The sequence below is a fragment of the Vipera ursinii genome (assembly GCF_947247035.1).
Source record: "Vipera ursinii genome assembly, chromosome: 6".
NCBI lineage: Eukaryota > Metazoa > Chordata > Lepidosauria > Squamata > Viperidae > Vipera > Vipera ursinii.
Genome location: NC_139515.1, coordinates 74,715,778 through 74,737,167, shown reverse-complemented (window position 1 = coordinate 74,737,167; position 21,390 = coordinate 74,715,778). Strand labels below are relative to the sequence as shown.

Genomic DNA, 21,390 nt, shown 5'->3' with positions numbered 1-21,390 from the left:
ATACGTCTGAAACTAGTAAGTTTATGAATGTTATTTAAGCTTTAAAGTAAAAATCTATATAAAATCAGTAACAGGAAATATGGCAATTTACACTATTCTCTTTTCTTTTATATAATAGACTGAATTCAGACAGCGGAAGGACACGGACTAAACTGACTGTAGAAGAACTGAAAGCTTTTGTTCAACAGTTGTTCAGTCTTCCTTGTGTCATCACTCAGGCTCGGCAAGTAAAGGTGAGTTTTTGGAGAAGGCTGAATTTGGATAGAGTTAAAAGTTGCTATAGAAATACTTCTTGAAATTTTATAAAATAATCCATTAGAGTCTCTTGACAACATTTTAAGGGGGAAGTTGCAAATATTGTTTCCTGTTCTGTTTTGTGTAGGGTTTTTTTTTAAGTGTCAAAAGTTTAATTTTAACAATTTTTATGCACTTGAAGTGCAATGAAAATTTAAAAAAAGGTTGATATTCAACTGACAGTGGTTGTTTCTCATTTAAAGAAGTGGGCTGAATTAAAACAAATAGTAATCAATTGACTATTGCAGTATTTCCAGGAAGCCCAAATGTGTGCAGGGATGAAAGTATTAATTTCAGCAAATTAATTTCAGTAATTCCACTTTAAGATTTTGACTGTTGTTTTGAACCAAGGTACTTTGGAGCAAGCAAATATTTTGTTTCTAGGTCCTCTCAAAACCCTCAAAAAGAGATTTCCTTTACCGTGAATGGTTGATTTGATATTGTTTGCTGCAAGAATTGTTTTAAGAATACCATTTTTTTTTGCCCGCCTCAAACAAACCTAGCTAAAAACATTCAGATGTTCATTTGATGTCTGTTCCTACGTCTATCACTGTGCTAAATGGTCACTTTGCTCTAAACCCTTTCAAAGAACCTGCTGGATGATGTCGAAGAGTTTCACGAGCGTGCCCAAGAGGCTATGATGGATGAGGTCCCAGACTCATCCAAGTTGCAGACGCTGATAGACATGGGCTCTGGACTCTATGTGGAACTTCCAGAATTACCTCGCCTGAAGCAAGAGCTTCAACAGGCACGTTGGCTGGATGAAGTGCGGGTGACTCTTTCAGATCCTCAGAGAGTCACCTTGGATTTGATGAAGAAACTGATAGACTCAGGGGTGGGCCTAGCACCACACCACGCAGTGGAGAAAGCCATGGCTGAATTGCAGGAGGTGCTTACAGTTTCAGAGAGGTGGGAGGAAAAAGCCAAAGTCTGCCTACAAGCAAGGTGAGGGGTGTTTTGTTCATTGTCTTTATGAGTCCATCAGGAGTTGAGGGTGTTTCAAAGGCTGTCTACCAAAATATGGTATACAATTTTCTTTGGATAAAATCATAAAGGGAGGGGAATCTAATGGTTAGATTTTTTATTATTATTAATAAAATCAGCATGTCTGAAAAGATTACATTGCTAAGCCTTTCTAAAGATAGTGTTAGGAAAGTTTTGAAATCATGTTCATATGTTCTAGCTTCAGACTCTTGAGTTTGATTGGGTAGATTGTTTGCTTGAGGAGCCCTTATCTGTCTTAAACTTATTGATCCAATTGAGGAAATCAATTTCAGCCTTGACGGTGTAGGTCTTTACCACTTATCCGGATTAATGCAATGTGCTGTATGTGGAGCTACCTTTCTAGACTACTCAAGAGGAAAGCCTTCTTGAGTAGGATTAGCACTTGTCACCAGCGTTTGGATTATATTACACCGGTACTCTGGACACAACCTGATTCCCAAATCTAATTCCAGATTCTAATCTGGAAAGCCCTGTATTGCTTGGTATCTACATATAGGCAGGGCCAGTTTTTCCATCTGGAATCAATTTGCCCAACTCTTACATCTTGGGGAAGTCTCGTCAACTGTGATAGCGCTAGTGTTCTATTCCAACTCTCCCCAAAATTAGAAACATCTGTCCTCACTGTTTTGGCCTCCTGGAGCTTTTGAAAACTGAATTATTCCAGAGAATGTATTATGAGTGCTTAGGCACAGTTGAATTGTTTATGAAATTGTTAGCTTTAGATTAATTTGTTTTGATTATGTGCCATGAAACCATTAAATAAAACAATATGTGAGATTAGCATTATTCCTGATGTAGCTGAGGTGTGTTCAATGCATGGTATAGTCCTGTTTTATAACTGAGATGTGTTTTTGATTTGGACCAGGAAATAAGGATATATTCCAGATGTTTTTTTCTTCTCTGCTCTTAGACCTCGACAAAGTATTGTCGCTCTGGAGAGTATTGTGAACGAAGCAAAGAATATCCCAGCTTACCTGCCCAACATTCTGGCATTGAGAGAAGCCTTGCAGCGTGCTCGAGATTGGACAGCCAAAGTGGAGGCCATTCAAGTATGTTTAATTCCACAGAGTTGAGCAAGAGTTCAGATACTGCCTTTGCCTTTCATTATAAAGAGTCAGATAGTAACATTGTGATACTCTTGATTCTTGCTACAAAAGGTATCTTGTTTCACATAAAGTGAGGATTCTGATTCAAGATACAGGTTAATTTTAAAATTTAACTATGGGGACTCATACTGGGTTAATTGCTGAGTCTGAATATTTTTTAATAAAAAGCCATTTGCTAATTAGGAGAGTAATAATGCGCAACTGCATTTGTCTCATTTAAAAAAGTATTTTGGACAAAACCCCTTGTTAATTTCACATGCCCTTCATTAAAATAGAAAGTTGTATTCTGCAATAATGTTATTATCTTGCGCTCATGTTTATTGGGATGTTTTATTGTATCAACCCATTTTATCATTGACTATCCTGGCAGTAGCTACCTTGAAGACCCAACATGTGGTTTAAAATAATGCAGTGATTAAAATCACGTTTCAAGTTGTGATCGGTTCCTTTTGCTCTATTACGAGACAAGAATGATTTGTTTTTAATCCATGCAGAATGGAAGTAATTATGCGTATCTAGAGCAACTTGAGAATCTGTCTACCAAAGGCCGCCTCATACCTGTCCGTCTTGATGCACTCCCCCAAGTTGACTCACAGGTAGCAGCAGCCCGTGCGTGGAGGGAACGCACCGGCCGAACTTTTCTGAAGAAGAATTCAAGCTACACACTTTTACAGGTTAGTTGGGAAAACATGTACTAGGATCCAGAGCAGCATGTTCTAATGCTCCAGTTGTTGATGATGATCTTCTTTCATGCAAGTGATGGGTGTAGCCTTAAAATTTAAGTTAAGAGATTAAAAAAACAGCAGTTTTGCATAGGACTGAGGGGGATAAAGGTAGTCCTCATCTTACAACCGTTCTTTTACCAAGCATTCAGAGTTAACAAAGCACAGAAAAAAAAGTGACCTATGATCAATCCTCGGACTTACAACGGTCGCAGCATCCCCACAGTTACATGATCAAAATTCAGGCAATTGGCAGACTGGCATGTATTTACAACAGTCGCAGCATCCCAGGGTCATGTGATCACCATTTGTGGCCTTCCCAGCCAACTTCCCACAAGCAAAGTGAGACGGTGCATTTGTTTTATACCGCATGATTCACTTAGCTGCAGTGATGTGCTTAACAACTGCGGAAAAAAGAGGTTGTAAGATCAGGCGCAGCTCGCTTAGTTTCCTTGCTTAGCAGTGGGCATTCTGGTTCCAATTAGGATTGTAAATTGTATAGAATTTTATTGCTGTGTAAGAAGATTGCCTTTTTGAAAACTTACTGCTTTTATTGAAACTAAAAGCAGTCTCAATTTGATCAACCCTCTCTGTAAAACTCTTTCTAAAATTAGCGTAGCCCAGATCCCGTTGAAATTGTGGCCAGATCTGAGTTCTAACAAAATGTTTTGTAAAAACATTTGTATGTCTGAACTTTTATTGTTTTTTGTTATAGGTTCTTAGCCCTCGAACTGACATTGGTGTATATGGAAGCAGTAAGAACAGACGAAAAAGAGTAAAGGAGCTGATAGAGAAGGAGAAGGAAAAAGATCTTGACATGGAATCCTTGAGTGAATTAGAAGATGGAGTAGAAGAATACAGGGATACTGCAGCTGTGGTGAGGGTCCATATTCGTTTAGCCATTCTTTTTTTTGTATATATATATTATTGATTTTTTTAACAAACCATAATTCATTCAATAATTAGTAAACAGTGTGTTGTCTGGGTTACATTTATAGCACAATTAATTTCTATAATCTCTATTCCATATGTTAATTCTAGTTGATTTCCTCTTCCCCCAAAGTATCCTTTTTTGCAAACATTGGGTTAATACAATTCTTATTATTTTGATAACAGTTGAGTATATAGTATATTATGGGACGCGGTGGCTCAGTGGGTTAAGACGCTGAGCTTGTCGATCAGATGGTCGGCAGTTTGGCGGGTCGAATCCTGAGTGCCTTGTAACAGAGTGAGTGCCTGTTACTCGTCCCAGCTTCTGCCAACCTAGCAGTTCGAAAGCACGTCAAAATGCAAGTAGAAAAATAGGGACCACTACGGCGGGAAGGTAACAGCGTTCTGTGCACCTTTGGCGTCTAGTCATGCCGGCCACATGACCACGGAGATGTCCTCGGACAAGTGCTGACTTTTCGGCTTTGAAACAGAGATGAGCACTAGCTCCGAGAGTCGGAAATGACTAGCACACATATGCGGGGGAGCCTTTACCTTTACCTTGTATAGTATATAGCCATTCTTTTTCCCCAGTAGGAAGCTCCTGTATCTTTTACTTTACTGTGAATCTAAAACCCTGTTACTTTAGAACAGGCATTAAATCTTGATTTAATGGACCTCTTGGAGGAAAAACTTTCTATTAAATACAAATATCCATTCAATCAGAATTGTACTGATGTAATTACTTCATTTATGTAATGATGTAAGCGATGCTTCTGTATATTTTCTGTTAGTTTATATCAAATTGACGCAGATAACATAAAATAACTCTAGACTTAACAATTAATATAAATTACATCAGTTACGTAGAAGGTTCCGAAGCAAGAGAGTTGGTCCATTATTTGGGGGTGAAATCTGAAATAAAATTTTGTCTGCTCTTTGGAGGTTAAGAGAATCCAGGTTTTACAGGACTAGAACTATTAGAATAGTTATTACTTATAACTAATAGCTATTAGAATGCACATATTGTAATAGAAATTCCATTACATGTCAGAATGACATTTTTTTCACTCTGTTGAGAAGATTAAGCCATTGAAAGGTATTCAATAGAATTCAATCTGAGTTTTGTATTGCTAATAATTCCATTAGTAAAATAGAATTTTCAAGGTTTACAATCTCATCTCTCATTTTTTTAAAAAAAAAATTGGAACCATGTGTGCTTATTCTATAATTATTAGCCTTAATTTTAGGTTAATTTTTTTGAAATTGTATTCTTATTGATAATAAACCTCTAAGAATTGCATTTTACATATGCAAAACTTTTCAAGTTTGATTTTTGATTATGTGTCATCAGGCTGTTGTGAACCCTTAGACATTACTAACAACACATCTCTTAGGTTTATTAAAAGTAAGCATCCTGTATTTTATTTAGATGTCAACATTTTCATACTTTTACACTTTTAAATTGGATATTAGAGATAACACCTGATCCTTAGAGATAACATTTGGAATTGCCCATAGTTATGATTTATGTGACTAGTATAGCTTATTGACATTATAATAAAGCATATTTTTGAACCTTAAAACCTATTTTATGCTTTCTTGAGTTTTCAAAATGTCGGACTTTGCTGAACATCCTGCTAAATCTTTACTCTTGAGCACAGAATGAACATTGCAGTTGTGCAGATCATTTTAGCAAACATGAATTTATTTTGTCATAATTACAGAATCTGTTGACCACAAATTGATTTTTCTTTGTAGCTTTAAATTTATAGCTACCAGATATTGTGAAATATCTGTCAACTCACCAAAGCCCACCTATAGAACTCGGCAAAAGAGATTAATATGGGGACATTAAGTTTGATAGCTCAGTAATTTAATTACTAGGCAAAACTCAACTGGAGAGATGATAATACTGATGACACCGAGCTCTATATCTTTTTCAATCAATACCAATTAGGCGTTGGAAATCCTAAATCTGTTTGGACACAGTGAGCAGTTACATATTATTGTGTTAACTGACCTATATAGGTCAGTTAACACAAATCCCTGATGGTCAATTGAAGTCTGGGATTTGGAATTAACACATGTTCTTGCTGGAGTACCACTGTGAGCAAACATGTAATCTGCAAGAGCTTTGGGATCTGGCACTGTGTAAGTAGTTATAACTGCTGCAGAATGTCTTAGCCATCTTACATCTTGCTAGGTACATCTTAGTTTAGGGCTAAATTTTGAAAATGGTGTGGAAGAATCTTCTGGAATTTGCAAAGAGCCTAGAAACATGGGTGGTTGCTTCAATTAGCGCAGCTTCATTTTTTTAAAGAAATAACTTTACAAAGGCTCACATGGTTTGAGGATCACTTATGCATTCTAAAACAGCTCATATGAAGCGTGTGCGGTCCTACTTTACATAAAACTGATATAATAGAAGGGTTGAGCCTATAGGCAAAAATGGTGGATATCTCTAACATTCTAAGAAGCCCCCTGGATTTTCACAGCCATTTCTCTCTATACACATATTTATGTCATATATATCATATCATACCATATAGCATGTCGTATATTATTATATAATGATAATGGAACCTCCTGTCTCTGTAACTTATAACTCTTGGTAACTTTAGATGTTAAGATGCAGAGCTTCCCTGTTAAAGAAGATAGAGCTGTCAGTCAGCAGCCAAACAAACATACAAAGACAATCCAAAATATAATGGAAAAGATATATTCCAGCCATATCACAAGATGGCAGCAGTCTGCTACAAATGCTAAAAAATATTTGAAAAAAAACTTTAAAAAAAGAGACAGACATTGGAGAATACCAGATTCTATAGAAACATTCTAGTTATACAAGTAAAACTTTCCCTAATTTATGCGGAAAATAGAATCAGGGGACTTTTACCACCGAACAATAACACACAGGTTAAACCTAATGCAACACATCTAGCAGTTTCCCAAAACAGATATTTCCTTTTTAAAAATTATTTTGGGATTTCCTGGAAATTCCAGTAATTCTGAGGCTCCTGGGGAGCCGAAGAGAAACCTCATTATTCCTTCTTTCTCCAGTTTCTCCTCTCCATTGATTCTGCCATCTGTGCCCTTTTTTTGTTTGGAAAGAACAATTCAAGCAGTCTGTCTCTGAGGGAATTACTGGGTTATCTCTCTGTGTCAATATGACAAGCAGCATCTTTTTCTCCTGAAGGTATTGATTTTCGGTCTGTACCTTTCTGGCAGGTAGATTGGCAGGCTGTGGTTATCAGCTTGTAACTTGTCATTCACATCAACTGGTATGAAACTGCTAGTACTGTGCAACCATCTTTGAAAGCCCTCTTATGTTTCTTGTCTCATGATGGATGACGTTAGGTTGATGGATATTTGGAACAAGATTTTTTTTCAGTAGCAGAATTCTGTTTATGAACTTTTTCCACATGGAAGCCAGATTAGACCTTCATAAGTAAGTTTCAGATGGTAATTGAAAGATGATGCAGATAGTCCTCGATTTACGACCGCAATCGAGCCCCAAATTTATGTTGCTAAGTGAGAAATTTGTTAAGTGAGTTTTGCTACATTTTACGACTTTTCTTGCCACATTTGTTAAGTGAGTCAGTTAGTAACACGCTTGTTAAGTGAATCTGGCTTCCCCATTGACTTTGCTTGTCAGAAGGTCCAAAAAGGTGATCACATGACCACAAGACACTGCAGCCATCATAAATATGAACCAATTGTCAAGCATCCAAATGTAAATCATGTGACCATGAAAAATAGTCATAAGTCACTATTTTCAGTTCCGTTGTAACTTTGAACAGTCAGTAAATGAACTGTTGTAATTCGAGCACTACCTGTATTCTATTGAAAATGTTAATGATTTTAGATTCCTCATATAATTATTTTTCACAAGTCTTTTTTAATTTGATTCAGGTATATTAGATTTTTTAAAAACATTGCAGCTTGGAACAAGTATTCTGTTTGTTCATTTATACTGTGTAGCACAGTGTGTTAAAAAAAAGTTGGACCAGTCTAGGAATGTGAGTCTTGCCAATGAAATGGATTGAATGGTTCTCTACTATTCTTCCCTTTGAAAAGGTGGCTGTCTTCAAAGACCGGGAGCAGAAAGAGGTTGAAGCCATGCACGCCCTCAGGGAAGCCAACCTGGCCAAGATGACGATGGTGGATCGCATTGAAGAAATCAAGTTCTGCATCTGCCGCAAGACAGCCAGTGGATTCATGCTACAGTGTGAACTCTGCAAAGACTGGTTTCATAGCACTTGCGTGACCCTTCCCAAAACGAGCTCCCAAAAGAAGGGCTCTAGCTGGCCTGCCAAAGAAGTCAAGTTCTTGTGCCCACTTTGCATGCGATCTCGAAGGCCTCGTCTTGAGACAATTTTATCTCTACTAGTCTCCTTGCAAAAACTCCCAGTACGGTTGCCAGAGGGGGAAGCATTGCAGTGCCTGACAGAGCGAGCTATGAGCTGGCAAGATCGGGCACGGCAAGCCCTGGCCACCGATGAACTATCTTCTGCGTTGGCCAAACTTTCTGTGTTGAGCCAGCGTATGGTAGAACAGGCAGCACGCGAGAAAACGGAGAAGATAATCAGCGCGGAACTCCAGAAGGCAGCTGCCAATCCCGATTTACAGGTATTAGTTTTATTTTTTGGGTGCAGTCTCTTCTCTTCCTGTGGATAAAGACCTTATTGCTTGAGCTTTGTCACCTAGTTTGCTCTGAATGCTGTCCTCCTGGAACCCAAAAGTTGATGTTTTTGTATAGACTTCTTAAACCAGTCCAAATGATAAAAACAGTTGGTTTTTTTAGAACATAACCGAATACACATTCACTAGCAGGGACTTTACACTTTACAAAGACTAGGAAGAAATAGTTATATTCCAATGCAGGAAATTCCAAAATCTTACAAACAGCACAGCTTTTCAAACATGAATACAGTAGATTTTTATCACTCAGGAATTGTACTTCTAATAAAAAGCTAATGTGACATTGTTTTTTATTGGCTATTCTTTTTTTCCTACTATTAAATATCTCTTTGGGATTTGCAGCTCTATACACTTAATACTAAATTCCTTTTTATTCCAGTGATCTGTGGCCCTTCAGGTACTGAATGCATTAGCATTCCTTAGCATTCTTTGCCGTTAATTTCCTTGACTAAAGGTGTTAAGATATGCAGTCCAACAATTGTAGAGTAGCCACATATTGCCAATTTATTGTGTTATGCCTTCCTTTGCTATGTATTACAAAGACAGTTAGGGGGAATGCCTCTTATTTGGGGATTTCTGCTCACTTCCCAGCAAGAATGACATAAAAAGATATTTTTAAAAGGGTTTAATTGTTTTTTCTTTGTTCAAGCAATGTAATTAGCATCTTATAAATGTAAATATATCAATTCCAAATGATTATTAATAATTCTCACAGATGTGTTTTTGTTTGATGTCTTCAGTGACTATAAAATTCTAATATTTTCAGATACTGTATCAATTACCAAGTTCCACATATATTTCAGACAATGGTTATAAAAGCGAAGAAGCAATTATGGTGTTCTCAGCATCTGTGAACATAGTTGTGTCTTGGAAGCTTAGAAATGAAATTTCAATTCTTATTGTTAGAAATATAATTTTAAAGCAAATATTAGTTTCCTGTAATCTGATTTGCAACTCTTAATCAACTCAAATAACTTTTGTTACCTTGTACAAGTTTCACTGGATGCTTTTTTAACTCATAAAGTGTGTTTCTTCACATAGGGTCACTTGACTAGTTTTCAGCAATCTGGGTTTAATCGGGCTACAAGTAGTGTATCTTCATCTCCTCGACAGACTATGGATTATGATGATGAGGAGACAGATTCAGATGAAGACATAAGAGAAGCATATGGCTATGACATAAAGGTTAGTCTTGCAATTACATTTCTGAGCTCACAATTGTGAATAATTGTTTTATTCCTTCAGTGAGATTTCACCAGTAACAAAACAACAGTAAAGTTGTTTGGTACAAAGAGATGATCAGAAGCCTCTTGGGAAAATTTTTTTTTATTTTTTTTTAAAAGTGCAGAGTTTCATTGTGCTGTAACTATCTAACCATATATTGCTGTAGTAACTGAAAGAAAGCCACTGGCTTAACCCATGTTTAATGTAATTCTGTTAACAAACCTGTGGTGGGTTGTATTAAAATGATTAGATCCTTCTCCATAATCTCATGTTTCTGCTGTACTTTTCTTTAGGACAATGCCAGTGTAAAGTCTTCTAGCAGTTTGGAGCCTAACCTCTTCTGTGACGAAGAAATTCCAATCAAATCTGAAGAAGTAGTAACACACATGTGGACGGCTCCCTCTTTCTGTGCTGAACATGCATATTCATCAGCTTCAAAAAGCTGTTCTCAAGGTAATCCTTTTTTTCTACATAGTATTATACGTACAGTGCCACTTATTTGTTATTGTAATTTCACCAATTCACCAAAAATTATTTAAGCAGCTTCTAAATTAAATTAACAAATGAAGCGCTCTGGGGCTAAAAATTAGTGGTGAGGCCAAGTTAAAAACTAGATTTGATCAACTTCATTGGCAAGCAGGCAGGCAGGCAGGCAGATAGGATACTCCAGACATACGCTTTGTAGTGTGTTTTGAATGCCATGTGAGCACAGTACTTTCTATTATTAAGTACTACAGTCGTGTCTTTTTCCCAGGCTTCTGCATAAACCGGGGGGAAAAATGTACCTATCTTAATGAATTAAAATGATTCTTAAAGCAGTGATAACTTTAAAAAAAAAACTCGCATAAAAATCTGAAAAACAGTGTGGCTGTGAATGAATAATAGACAGGTGATTGCCCAAGCTTCTTCCAAATCATTTTCAAAACATCACCAGAACCAGTATTTAATCATGTTCTGTTTCTGTAACTGTAACTGCAACTTTTGAAGGTGTCAGAAATTGTATGTATCTCTGGGGTCTTAGGCACCTGGGTAACAACTAGAGATTCTGAGTTTCTTTAGAGTCTTAAACCGTCCAAATGACTTCATGTCATTTGGCATGTCTATAATAAATGACAATGAGGCCATCAACTACTAGGAAACTGGGTACTTGAATTTTTAAGAAATCAAAACTTTAGCCCTTTCACATTATGTTTTCTGTCCTTTAGTCCTAAACATCATTTTTTTTCCTTTGTGCTTCTTTTTGAAAGGTTCCAATACCCCAAGAAAGCAACCCCGTAAAAGCCCTTTAGTTCCTCGCAGTTTAGAACCCCCTGTGCTTGAACTGTCTTCTGGAGCCAAATCACAGCTAGAAGATCTAATGATGATAGGAGATCTCTTAGAAGTATCTCTTGATGAAACCCAACACATCTGGCGGATTTTGCAGGCCACCCACCCACCCTCTGAAGATAGATTTCTTCATATCATGGAGGTAAACGTAGGCATTTTCTATCGTAAAATAGCAAAGTCATATGTAAAATTAACTTTGGCAAAATGGTATTTGCAGAGAGCAGGTGATTCCCACTGCTGCTATTTCATCGCTTGATTGGATTGGCTCCTTCTAATTTACTCTTTTGGGATTTGCTTCCTTACCAAAGTCTTCCTTGAAGCCCCTATAACCGTGGTGGTGAGCCTATGGCACGTGTGCCACAGGTGGCACACAGAGCCCTCTCTGTGGGCACGCGCACCATTGCCCCAGTCCTAAGCCTTCAGCTGGGTTTTATAAAACATTTTCACTTTAGGCCTCCGGCGCCGTGTGCCAAAAAAAAAAAAGGTTCAATCAATCAATCAATCAATTTCAACTTCTTGCGGGGGGGGGGGAGAAGATCTCACAAAGTTGGAATTGATAGATTGAACTTTTTAGTCCCACCCAGGCTGCCGTTACCACCGCAGCCACGCCCACCCGGCACCCGACGATACATAAGTGAGTTTTGGGTTGTGGTTTGGGCACTCGGTCTCTAAAAGGTTTGCCATCACTGCCCTATAAGCTCATTACATTTGTCCTTCCACTCTTATTTACTCCCTTTTCTATTTCTCACTAAATCCATACGGTGGAATATTGTCTGCCACATGTTTCTTGTTGAAAAGTCATGAGCATCCTGGCCTAAGCATCTCATAATTTGATGCAAAAATATCCTGTCTCTATTTTAAGTACCAGGAATGTTGGGACACTCCCATTCACATGCAGCAAAATGCTTGTTTGATTGCCATTAGCAGAGTGGAGCCAGCAATCTAAGGCTCTGTTATTGTAAAGGGTATGCATATGTCCGTGAACATATATATCCCACCTTTATTATTTTAACAAATAACCCAAGGCTGAAAAAAATATCTAAAATACCTTCCTCCTCCTACTTTTCCCACAACAACAACCCTGTGTGGTGGTTTGGACTGAGAGAGAGTGACTGGCCCAAGTCACTCAGCTGGCTTTCATGGAGAGGGCAAGACTTGAACTCACGGTCTCCCACTTCTTAGATATTGAAAATACAATGGTCATATCCAGCCTCCTGAAAATAATTCATTTGTTGAGGCTGAGGAAGAAGAAAAGTCCTTTCCACTCTAATCCTAATGATTGACCTTTCTTAGGAAAGCATATTACCAGGTCTGGGTGAATGTATATTATCTTACAAATTGTTTAACTCCACTTGGTTCCAAAACAGAGTGTCCCACTTTAGACCTTATGAAGTAAACTGGCATTGTGATTAATATTTACTTTGCCTCTTCTCTCCTGTTAATGAGCTTATTCACTCAGTGAAAGCGCTGTGTGCTTATGGAAAGTAGCTTCTTCATTTTGCTTTTATGATACGCCAGGGAATAATCTGGCAATTATCCACCTCCTCCTTTTGTTCCTTGAAGGATGAGAGCATGGATGAGAAGCCGTTGAAAACCCGCGGAAGAGATGCTTCAGAGAGGAAAAGGAAGCGCAAACTCGAGAAAGCAGAGCAGTTCTTTGGCGACCTGAAGCAGAAGTCTAAAGAGCTGAAGAAGTTGGAGAAACCAAAGAAGAAGAAGCTGAAACTGACCATGGACAAGACAAAGGAGCTGAACAAACTGGCCAAAAAGCTGGCTAAAGAAGAAGAACGAAAGAAGAAGCGTGAGAAAGCGGCTGCAACAAAGGTAGAGCTGGTGAAAGAGTGCACTGAAAAAAAGAGGGAGAAGAAAGTTTTGGACATCCCCTCCAAGTATGACTGGTCAGGAGCAGAAGAGTCAGATGACGAAAACGCCGTGTGTGCTGCACAAAACTGCCAGAGGCCCTGCAAGGACAAGGTGGGTCACCACGGTTGATGTTTTGAAAAAAACACAAACCATTGCTAGATCATTGCTTCAGACTCCAGGGCTCTTATCTTTGAAAGTTTTAGCCATACTTTGTTTACAAAGCAGAAACCGTAACATTATTTGTTCTTTGATAAGGGATTTTTAGGATTTATGCATTTATCCACCAAATTTACACGGCCGCCCATCCTCACCAAAAGTGACTCTGGGCGGCCTGCAACAATTAATTAAAATAAATACAGTATATAGAAGCAGTCATTAAAGATCAAATATAAAAACAGTCATTACTAAAAAAAAATAAAAACCACTCTGCCCAGGAGAGAGCGACCGTTCTTCTGGAAACCCCAGTCATTCAGATAACCCAGTCCCAGGCCATGAAAGACTTTAAAGATTAAAACGAGCACCTTGAAATTGGGCCCAGAAACAGTTTTGGCAACCAGTACAGACTAGAAGCACACATAACTATTCACTCTGCTGCATTCTGCACCAGCTAATGCTGGTATATCTATTTATATCTGTCTCTCTGTCTGTCTGTCTCTGTCTGTCTGTCTGTCTGTCTGTCTGTCTATCTATCTATCTATCTATCTATCTATCTATCTATCTATCTATCTATCTATCTATCTATCATTTCAGTATGTATCTTTGATGTGACTTTGCTAAAGCAGATTCAGTCATGTCCACTGGATTTTACTCATCGGCAGACTATTAGTAAAGAAATTGTGAATTTGCACATTCTTCTTCCATTTATAAGTTTTTTCCATTGCCTCATCTGCTTCCCTGATGCTGTTGTAGAAACCTGCTGATACCCAGAATTCTGTATTACAATACTGTTCCTTCGTGTTGAAGTCCCTGGAATGGCTATCTTTATGAAAGAAAATTAATCTTCCAAAGGTTCTTGCACAAAAATAAGTCACATGTTTGCAGATTGAAGGAAGCCACATGCCCTGTTCTATTCTTCCTGCATATCGTTTTTTTTTTAAATGATCATATTCAATTATAGCAAATTTCATTATTTTCCCCTTTGGAGACATTTTGCAGGTCTGCTTGCGATGGCTGTGGATTTTAGTCAGAAACAGTTTGTTTGGAGCAGTATTCTCAGGAGTTTTGTGATTTTGTTTAGGGAACTTCCCAAAAACCAATTTTAGATATATGTATATATATGTATATATGTGTGTATGTATATGTGTGTGTGTGTGTGTGTGTGTGTGTGTGTATACACAGACACACACACACACACACACACACACACACACACACACACGCTGCCAGGATTTACTTCTATTTCAGTGATGCCTTAAAGATCAGCTAATGCATATGTGCAGTAATATACTTTATCATGCCTGGGAACAAGGGAGATTAAAAATGTATTGTCCAATAAGAGAAGAGTTTTGTTTTAAATGAACAAATAACAAAAGCTGTTCCTTTGTGGGAAATGTAAATCCTGCATAAGGACTGAAGCTGCTGCAAAAATTTCCATATGCTGCAAAAGACAGAACTTTGCTGCAGGGCTTAACTGCAGAAAAGTAACAAGCAACTTTCTGAAGAAACTAAATCATTTTGTTGTATGAACTAGTCACATACACAGTAGATTAATATATACAATGCACTGGTTATTTCATTTTGTATAAACTTTATAAATACTTGTAGAAATTAATTTAAAATATACTACTAATTTATGCATTTTTATTAAATGCTTGTCCAATTCAAAACCGTCAAATGCCAAGAGGCTGGTAGATTTTTACAAATCACAGGAAAACCATTTCCTGGCAGAAGACAGTTAGGTATACTTGTGCCCTAACTATATTATTATTATTACACTTAAGGTATCATATTGGTTAATTTGTTTAGATTTCATGCTTTTAATAGTAGCCCTAAGGAAGCATAATAACTCATTATAATGACTCACAATAATAATAACTTATAATGACTCATTTCAGGAAATGACCTGTAATGATAAATTTAAAACAATCATTAGAGTTACTGCTTTCGTACTCCAGCTTCAAGGTTTAATTTAATGTAATGCATTAAATTTGTAAGAACATCCAATTCAAAATGACTCTGGGCAGTGTACAATACTAAATGCAGATAAGATTAGCTATGCAGAAAATTTAGCATATCCTGGCACGGTAGCCAGGAAACAGACGTGTTACACGGGCATAGAGAACCACCTGGTTTGCCACATTCTGGACTATCTGTAGCTTCCAAGTGGTCTTCAAGGGTGACTTCATATTCATTGTGTTATGGCAATCCACACACAAAGTGACCAGAGCATGAGTGACTGTCCCAAGGCTCTTCTGATTCAGAAATTAGATCTGCACGAAGCAGGAAATATGGGGTCCAGGAAGACCTCTAAATTGCACGCCAGCTTTGAGTGAGCTAAACACTCGTTGATTAAGACCAAAGATCTGGAATCCTTGGATCCAGGAGAGGGTATTTTCCCCATAGCCTTGCCAGGGTTGAGTCTGAATCTGTTGCTCTCACCCAGATTGTGAAGATATAAATAACTGCCTAATTTTTAATGAGAAGGAAAAGCCGTAGGTGCTTTAAGAAGTAAGATGTTTAAAAATACCTCTTGAGAGCTGCAACAAGCAATGCTCCAAATTTAAGCTGAAGTGGGCCCGAGAAGTTGCCCGCTCTAAAGTTCTTTTTTGAAGGAGTTGTCTTAACTGACTTGGTAGTCATCAAAGGACTGTTAATCATGACCACCTTGGCCGTACTTGACCTTTAGTTGCATTTTCCCCTTCATATCTTGTCTCTAAACATAACTCTACATCATATGTATTGAATAAAAAGCACAACTGTCTCATCTGCACATGTATAATATCAAGTACCAATCTGTATGCATATCAGTGATATTTAGTGATATATTTCGCTCTGGCAAGGGCCGCTGCGTGGTCTGCGGGCGAGAGGGGTGCCAGGCCGCCAAGTACCGCTGTCCGGGCTGCCGGGAGAGATAGTGGGTAGCAGGGCGTGCTCTGCTTATGTTCAGATGCCGCTTGGGTGAGGGGGAGGGGCTTCCTGCCACTCCCGGGGTCTGGCGTTTGCAAGGGGGAGGGGAAGGGGCTTAGAGGCTCTTGGGGGTGGGAAGGGAGGGTCACGTTGGAGGGGGGACTGGACTAAGGAGGCTTGAAGTTGCTTTGCAAGAACGGGGGCGCTCGATTTATGTACCTGTATTTTCCAGCGTATAAGACGACGGCATATAAGACAACCCCCGACTTTTGAGAAGATTTTCATGGGTTAAAAAGTCATCTTATACGCCAGAAAATACGGTATCTTGATAACATTTAAAGGTGCAGAGAAAGACAAGAGAGAAATTAATGGAGAAGACTATAGATAAATGACGACTGTTTTCTCTAGTATTAGAAGGAAAGTAAGCAAGAAAACATGCACATTATAGCTGAAATCTGTAATCTTGTGGGCCAAAGTAGGAGCACCATGCTAGGCTACATTCACTTTGAGCTGATCCAGAAGAGATGTTACAGGTAATCTTGAATTTATGACCTCAGTTGGAACCAGAATTTCCATTGGCAAGCAAAGTGGTGGTTAATTTTATGACCCTTGGGGGGGGGATACTTATTAAACAACTCACTGCACTGAAGTGAATCATACCCAGAAAGGCGAATCTGATTTCTCCTATTGACTCTGCTTGTCAGAAGCCAGGTAGGAAGATTGCAAATGGTGACCACATGATCTCTGGATGCTGTAACGATCATAAGTGTGAGAACTGGTCATAAACCAAAAATGCCATTGCAACTTTGAAGAGTTGCTAAGTGAATGGTTGTAAGTCAAGGACTTTCTGTTTACTTCCTGGCTAATTGTTCCAATCTGTAGAATAAGCTTACACAGATATATATCCAATACAAAGACATCATGCAATAGAGTCACAATCTTGGTCTGTATTTTGTTAGTTACAAACAAGTTAATAGAAAAGATACTGTAGCTTCCAGGGTGTGTTTCTTGAAAATACACTCACTGGATTATGTTTTCAAGATAACAGTGACAGCAGTTAGAAATACAGATAAAATGGTATCTATTAATTAGTTTTGAAAACACTTTACTCTTACTCCTGTGGTATTCACAAACCAGAGTGTGTGCCAATATTTAAGATAAAATAATTAGTTGGGTACAACTGCCTGAAGGCAGCCTATTGTTTTTCACACCAATGAGGCCATTGACAAATAAAAATTGGTATGTTCCAAGAGATGTAAGATCTTTTATGACAGATCTGTAGCAGCTCATTAACCCAGTTAAGTAAATATAGGGATGGTTCTCTTTTCAAGACAGTGATATCTGCCCACAATAAATGAATTTGTAATAGATGATCTTGATTTCAGATTTGGACAAAATGATGATATATAATGATGATTTTATCCATTCAGTTGTGTCCAACTCTTGGCAATTCTATGAGCCACATCTCTCCATGTCTTCCGATCCATGTCAATCTCTTTTGAGTTGTTCTATGCTCTGGCTGGTGTCGGCTTTGATGGTGTTCAATCACTATGTTCTTTGGCGGCCTGGTTTCCTTTTACTGCTAACTCTTCCAAGCATAATTGCTTTTTCCAGTGAATTTCCCCCGAATGACATGGCCAAAATAAGTGGGACAAAATAAGTGACATGTCTGGTGTGATGCACTCCAGTACTTGCTTGTTAGTCACGTTTGTTGCCCAACGGATACGCAGGAGCCTTCTCCAGCACCACAGCTCAAACAAGTTTGGACAAAATACGATATTAAAAGCTTCTCTCCCCCTTCTGTTCCACTTTCTAGTCAGTCTTGAGGAACTATATGGACAAACACATTAATGGAGTTAATTATTGGGACAGACCTAGGATTATCATGGAGACGCAGAAGTTGGTTGATCACCCTGAATGTCTTGCCTTGATGTAGATGTTGGGACCACCCATTTTTGGGGGGCGGGTGGTACCCATTACCAGGGAAATATATTCACTGGGTGAACTTAGCATCAGATTATTTACTGTAGAGATGTAGTGTTGTAAAAATAACTGCCACTTTTCTCTCTCTGCAGTTTGAATCGCTGAACAAAATTAAAGCTTTTTCTAGCCAAGTCATAAAATGTAAGCAAGACTATTGTGTCAACCAGAATGAAATACAGATTTAAATTCCTGTCCCGCAGAATGCTCTGCATTGGCAGGATGTGAATACAGGATAGCACCCCTTTTTAATGCTGCTACTGCAAATGAACTACTTAGAAACAAGATAAAGTAAAGAAAATGGGATAGGATGTCAGTGTTGGAATATTTCCCTCACTGGCTACCATCTTAACACTTCCACCTACTTGAATTTCCTTCTTTGTCCCAATTCTGCCAGTGTATAGTGCCCATTAACCTTCTACTACCTTTTTGCAAACAAAAACAAACCAGGAATCCCTTGAGTAGTGACTTATAAGTACTTGTGAAAATCAAAAACTGAGATTAAAGCATCAAAAGGAAAAAAAAGACTGTTTTCAACATGGATGAGAATTTTACAATTAGGCCTGCAACCACTGTGGGTTAATGGTAAAGCTTCTTGGATGGGAAGTAACAAGAAAGTCCAGTTGCCTCTTGTCCCAAAGGTGCTTTGGGACAGCCATGACCTGGATGACGGAGAATCTCTATATAGACAGTTATCTAAAACTTTTTTTTTTGTTACATGCTCATTCTTGGATATGATCCACACAACCTCTAACCATGGTTTCTGCTCAATGATGAAGCATGCAGTTTAAACTAACATGCATATATCGTGTCTTACAGGTCGACTGGGTGCAGTGCGATGGTGGCTGCGATGAATGGTTTCATCAAGTTTGTGTTGGTGTCTCACCAGAAATGGCAGAAAGTGAAGATTATATCTGTATTAACTGTGCAAAGAAACAGAAGCAAGGAGCAGGTAGTCCAACGCCACCTCATTTCCTGCTGACCTACAAGCTACCCATGGAAGACCTGAAGAAGACAAGTTAGCAGCTACTTGGTCTTGATGGGACTTGAGGGAAATGGAACACTGAGAAGGTGTGAAGCTAATACAGCCGCTTGGAAAGCTGCACTTCTGGCAGACATACAGCCCTGTAGTGGAGCTGGCCATATGTAGCTGGCTTCCATTACATGAAGCGGATGTCACGGGCAATGGGGTACTGGCCCAGCTATGCAGATGTCATCTTGTTCGAAGGCCCAGTCAGTATTTTTACTCCCCGGTTTCCTGCGGAAGGCTGAGTGTAGCTGTTGCCTTCAGACTAAGCAGATGTGAGGCCCATGGATTTTAATTTTTTTAATTTTTTGCCTCAACAGTTTAAATTGAGAGCGCTCTGGAGAATCACGAGCCCTCTTGAGTTGCCCCACGGTGGCATGTGGGTTGAGAGGAGATGGGTTTTCCTTCAGCCTGTTCAGGTCATTGAGGCAATGTTACTGAACCTGCTTTAAACGCCACACCAGGAGGATTGATAACTCCTTTCTCTTCTGTTCCTTGAAGCAGAAGAGCTGTAGCTCTCAAAAACGTTGGCTTTGTATTTTACCCCAAAGAAATTAGGATCGTAGTCCTTCTTGGGGAAAGCTCACCTATAAATGAATTCAAGAGCTAAGGCATGTTTACCTTGGCAAAGCACTCCTTCCTGATTTGGGTAGCTGTTTTTCTCTGTCTTAAGCTTTACCAACACCCTGTCACTAAATTGTTTAAAGCAAGGTGCAGCTGGTTATGGGTATCATGAGTGCATGAGATTTTCTAACGGGTTGCCAGCAGCCCAGCTTTTTCTTGATTCTGCACTGATAACGTCTTCTGTGAAAATCGAAGTCACAGTATCCTCGGCATCATCCAAGTTAAGTCTCGCAGTACCAGTAGGCAGTCCACATAAGATGCGGTTTGCTTCCTCGCCTTTAGTTGTCGATGAATTTAAAGGCCTTCACTTGGCCACAGATCCACTTTAACTTCCCTGCCCCTCTGTTTTCTGGAAGATAGGTGGCTGAGGAAGGGAGGGGAGTATTCCCAAATAACAATTGTTTTAGTAAACCCATTTTTTTAAGGACTGGTTTTTACTTTTTTCTATGTCTCGGACTACTGACTTGTTCTACAAAATAAATAGATTATTTTTCTTTGTTTTTATACTTACCACGGTTACCAGCAGCACAGAAAGAAAGAAAGAAAGAGGCTCACTAAACAAAAACCTGCCTGCAGGCTTGGGTTTTTTTACTTCATTCCTTCCTTGTAGTACAAGGAACTTAGCAGTTACTCCCCACATCCTTGTTCCCTCTGCTACCTGTGTTTTAAATAGGTAAAAAAAAAAATCATGTGCTACTTTCCTATTGGGGTATGTTTGGTTAGCAAGGCATCTTCGTCCTTGCTGTGTTCCAGTTTATGCTGGGTTTTCTGTAAGTAAATGGCTGAAAAAAGCCATAGTGGTGTCTCCCCCCCACCCCCATTTATCTATTGTGTTTCCATTCTTCTACAGCTCTAGATGTGTTGTAACTATAGCGTCCAGTCTTCTTAGCTGCAAGGGTTGGGATTTTCTAAAACATAAAAACTGTAGTGTTCTGCCTTGCCTGTTTTGTGTCCCTTCTGTTATACCTGGAATTTACAGAGTTCATTGGTAAACATCACTGTCACGAGGCACTGCATAGACTTCAGCATCTGTATGATTCAGATAATATAATCAAAATGTGGTATCAGAGAAGAATTTTCAAGCTGGGAGTTGCACTTATGGCCTATAATTGCAAGGCTCGTGGTTTTTGCTGGGTGCCTTCATTTGATCTTGAGACTGCTGTAAAAAGGAAAATTGCTGACACTTTTCTTATATATTTTGATTACATGCTAAAGAGGCAAGTTACTTGTGCTTCTGTTTTAAAATTAAATTGAAAAATAGCTTACCTGTTCAGCAGCTCAGTGGTTATAGCTGACATTTTGAAAAAGATAGGAGATGTTTAAGGTTGTTCTGTTCTTCTGCATTAATGCTGGCTGTCTTTTTAAATGCAAAATGAGCTTTAATTCACATATTCCTGGCAGTGGCTGTAAGGTAAGGAAACACAATGGTTTACAAGGAACAAAAAAAAGTACCAATTTTCAATACCACAGCACCTTTTTTTTTTAACAACATGTTAAAAGTACCAAGTTATAATTGGGATCT

The 21,390-nt window shown here is 38.7% G+C and overlaps 2 protein-coding genes across 3 annotated transcripts in view; both read left to right on the top strand.

Moving 5' to 3' along the window:
- The window catches only part of KDM5A (lysine demethylase 5A), a 63,605-nt gene that overhangs the window by 26,790 nt on the left and 15,425 nt on the right, over nucleotides 1-21,390 (top strand). Inside the window, exons 18-28 of one of the 2 annotated variants that reach the window (XM_083366798.1) lie at nucleotides 119-233; nucleotides 884-1,239; nucleotides 2,210-2,348; nucleotides 2,900-3,079; nucleotides 3,843-4,004; nucleotides 8,135-8,686; nucleotides 9,800-9,943; nucleotides 10,276-10,435; nucleotides 11,230-11,450; nucleotides 12,872-13,282; nucleotides 19,037-19,288. In XM_083366798.1, the coding sequence (XP_083222924.1) occupies nucleotides 119-233; nucleotides 884-1,239; nucleotides 2,210-2,348; nucleotides 2,900-3,079; nucleotides 3,843-4,004; nucleotides 8,135-8,686; nucleotides 9,800-9,943; nucleotides 10,276-10,435; nucleotides 11,230-11,450; nucleotides 12,872-13,282; nucleotides 19,037-19,240 (2,644 nt within the window). In that variant the 3' untranslated portion in view covers nucleotides 19,241-19,288. Of the gene's footprint in view, nucleotides 1-118; nucleotides 234-883; nucleotides 1,240-2,209; nucleotides 2,349-2,899; nucleotides 3,080-3,842; nucleotides 4,005-8,134; nucleotides 8,687-9,799; nucleotides 9,944-10,275; nucleotides 10,436-11,229; nucleotides 11,451-12,871; nucleotides 13,283-19,036; nucleotides 20,363-21,390 lie in introns of those variants that run through there. The other variant, XM_083366797.1, reaches the window with a different exon arrangement.
- Nucleotides 13,200-21,390, top strand: part of LOC310642862 (sodium- and chloride-dependent GABA transporter 2-like) — an 88,337-nt gene continuing 80,146 nt past the window's right edge. Inside the window, exon 1 of the mRNA XM_083366814.1 lies at nucleotides 13,200-13,282. The gene's annotated coding sequence lies outside the window, so the exon portion shown is untranslated. The remainder of the gene's footprint in view (nucleotides 13,283-21,390) is intronic.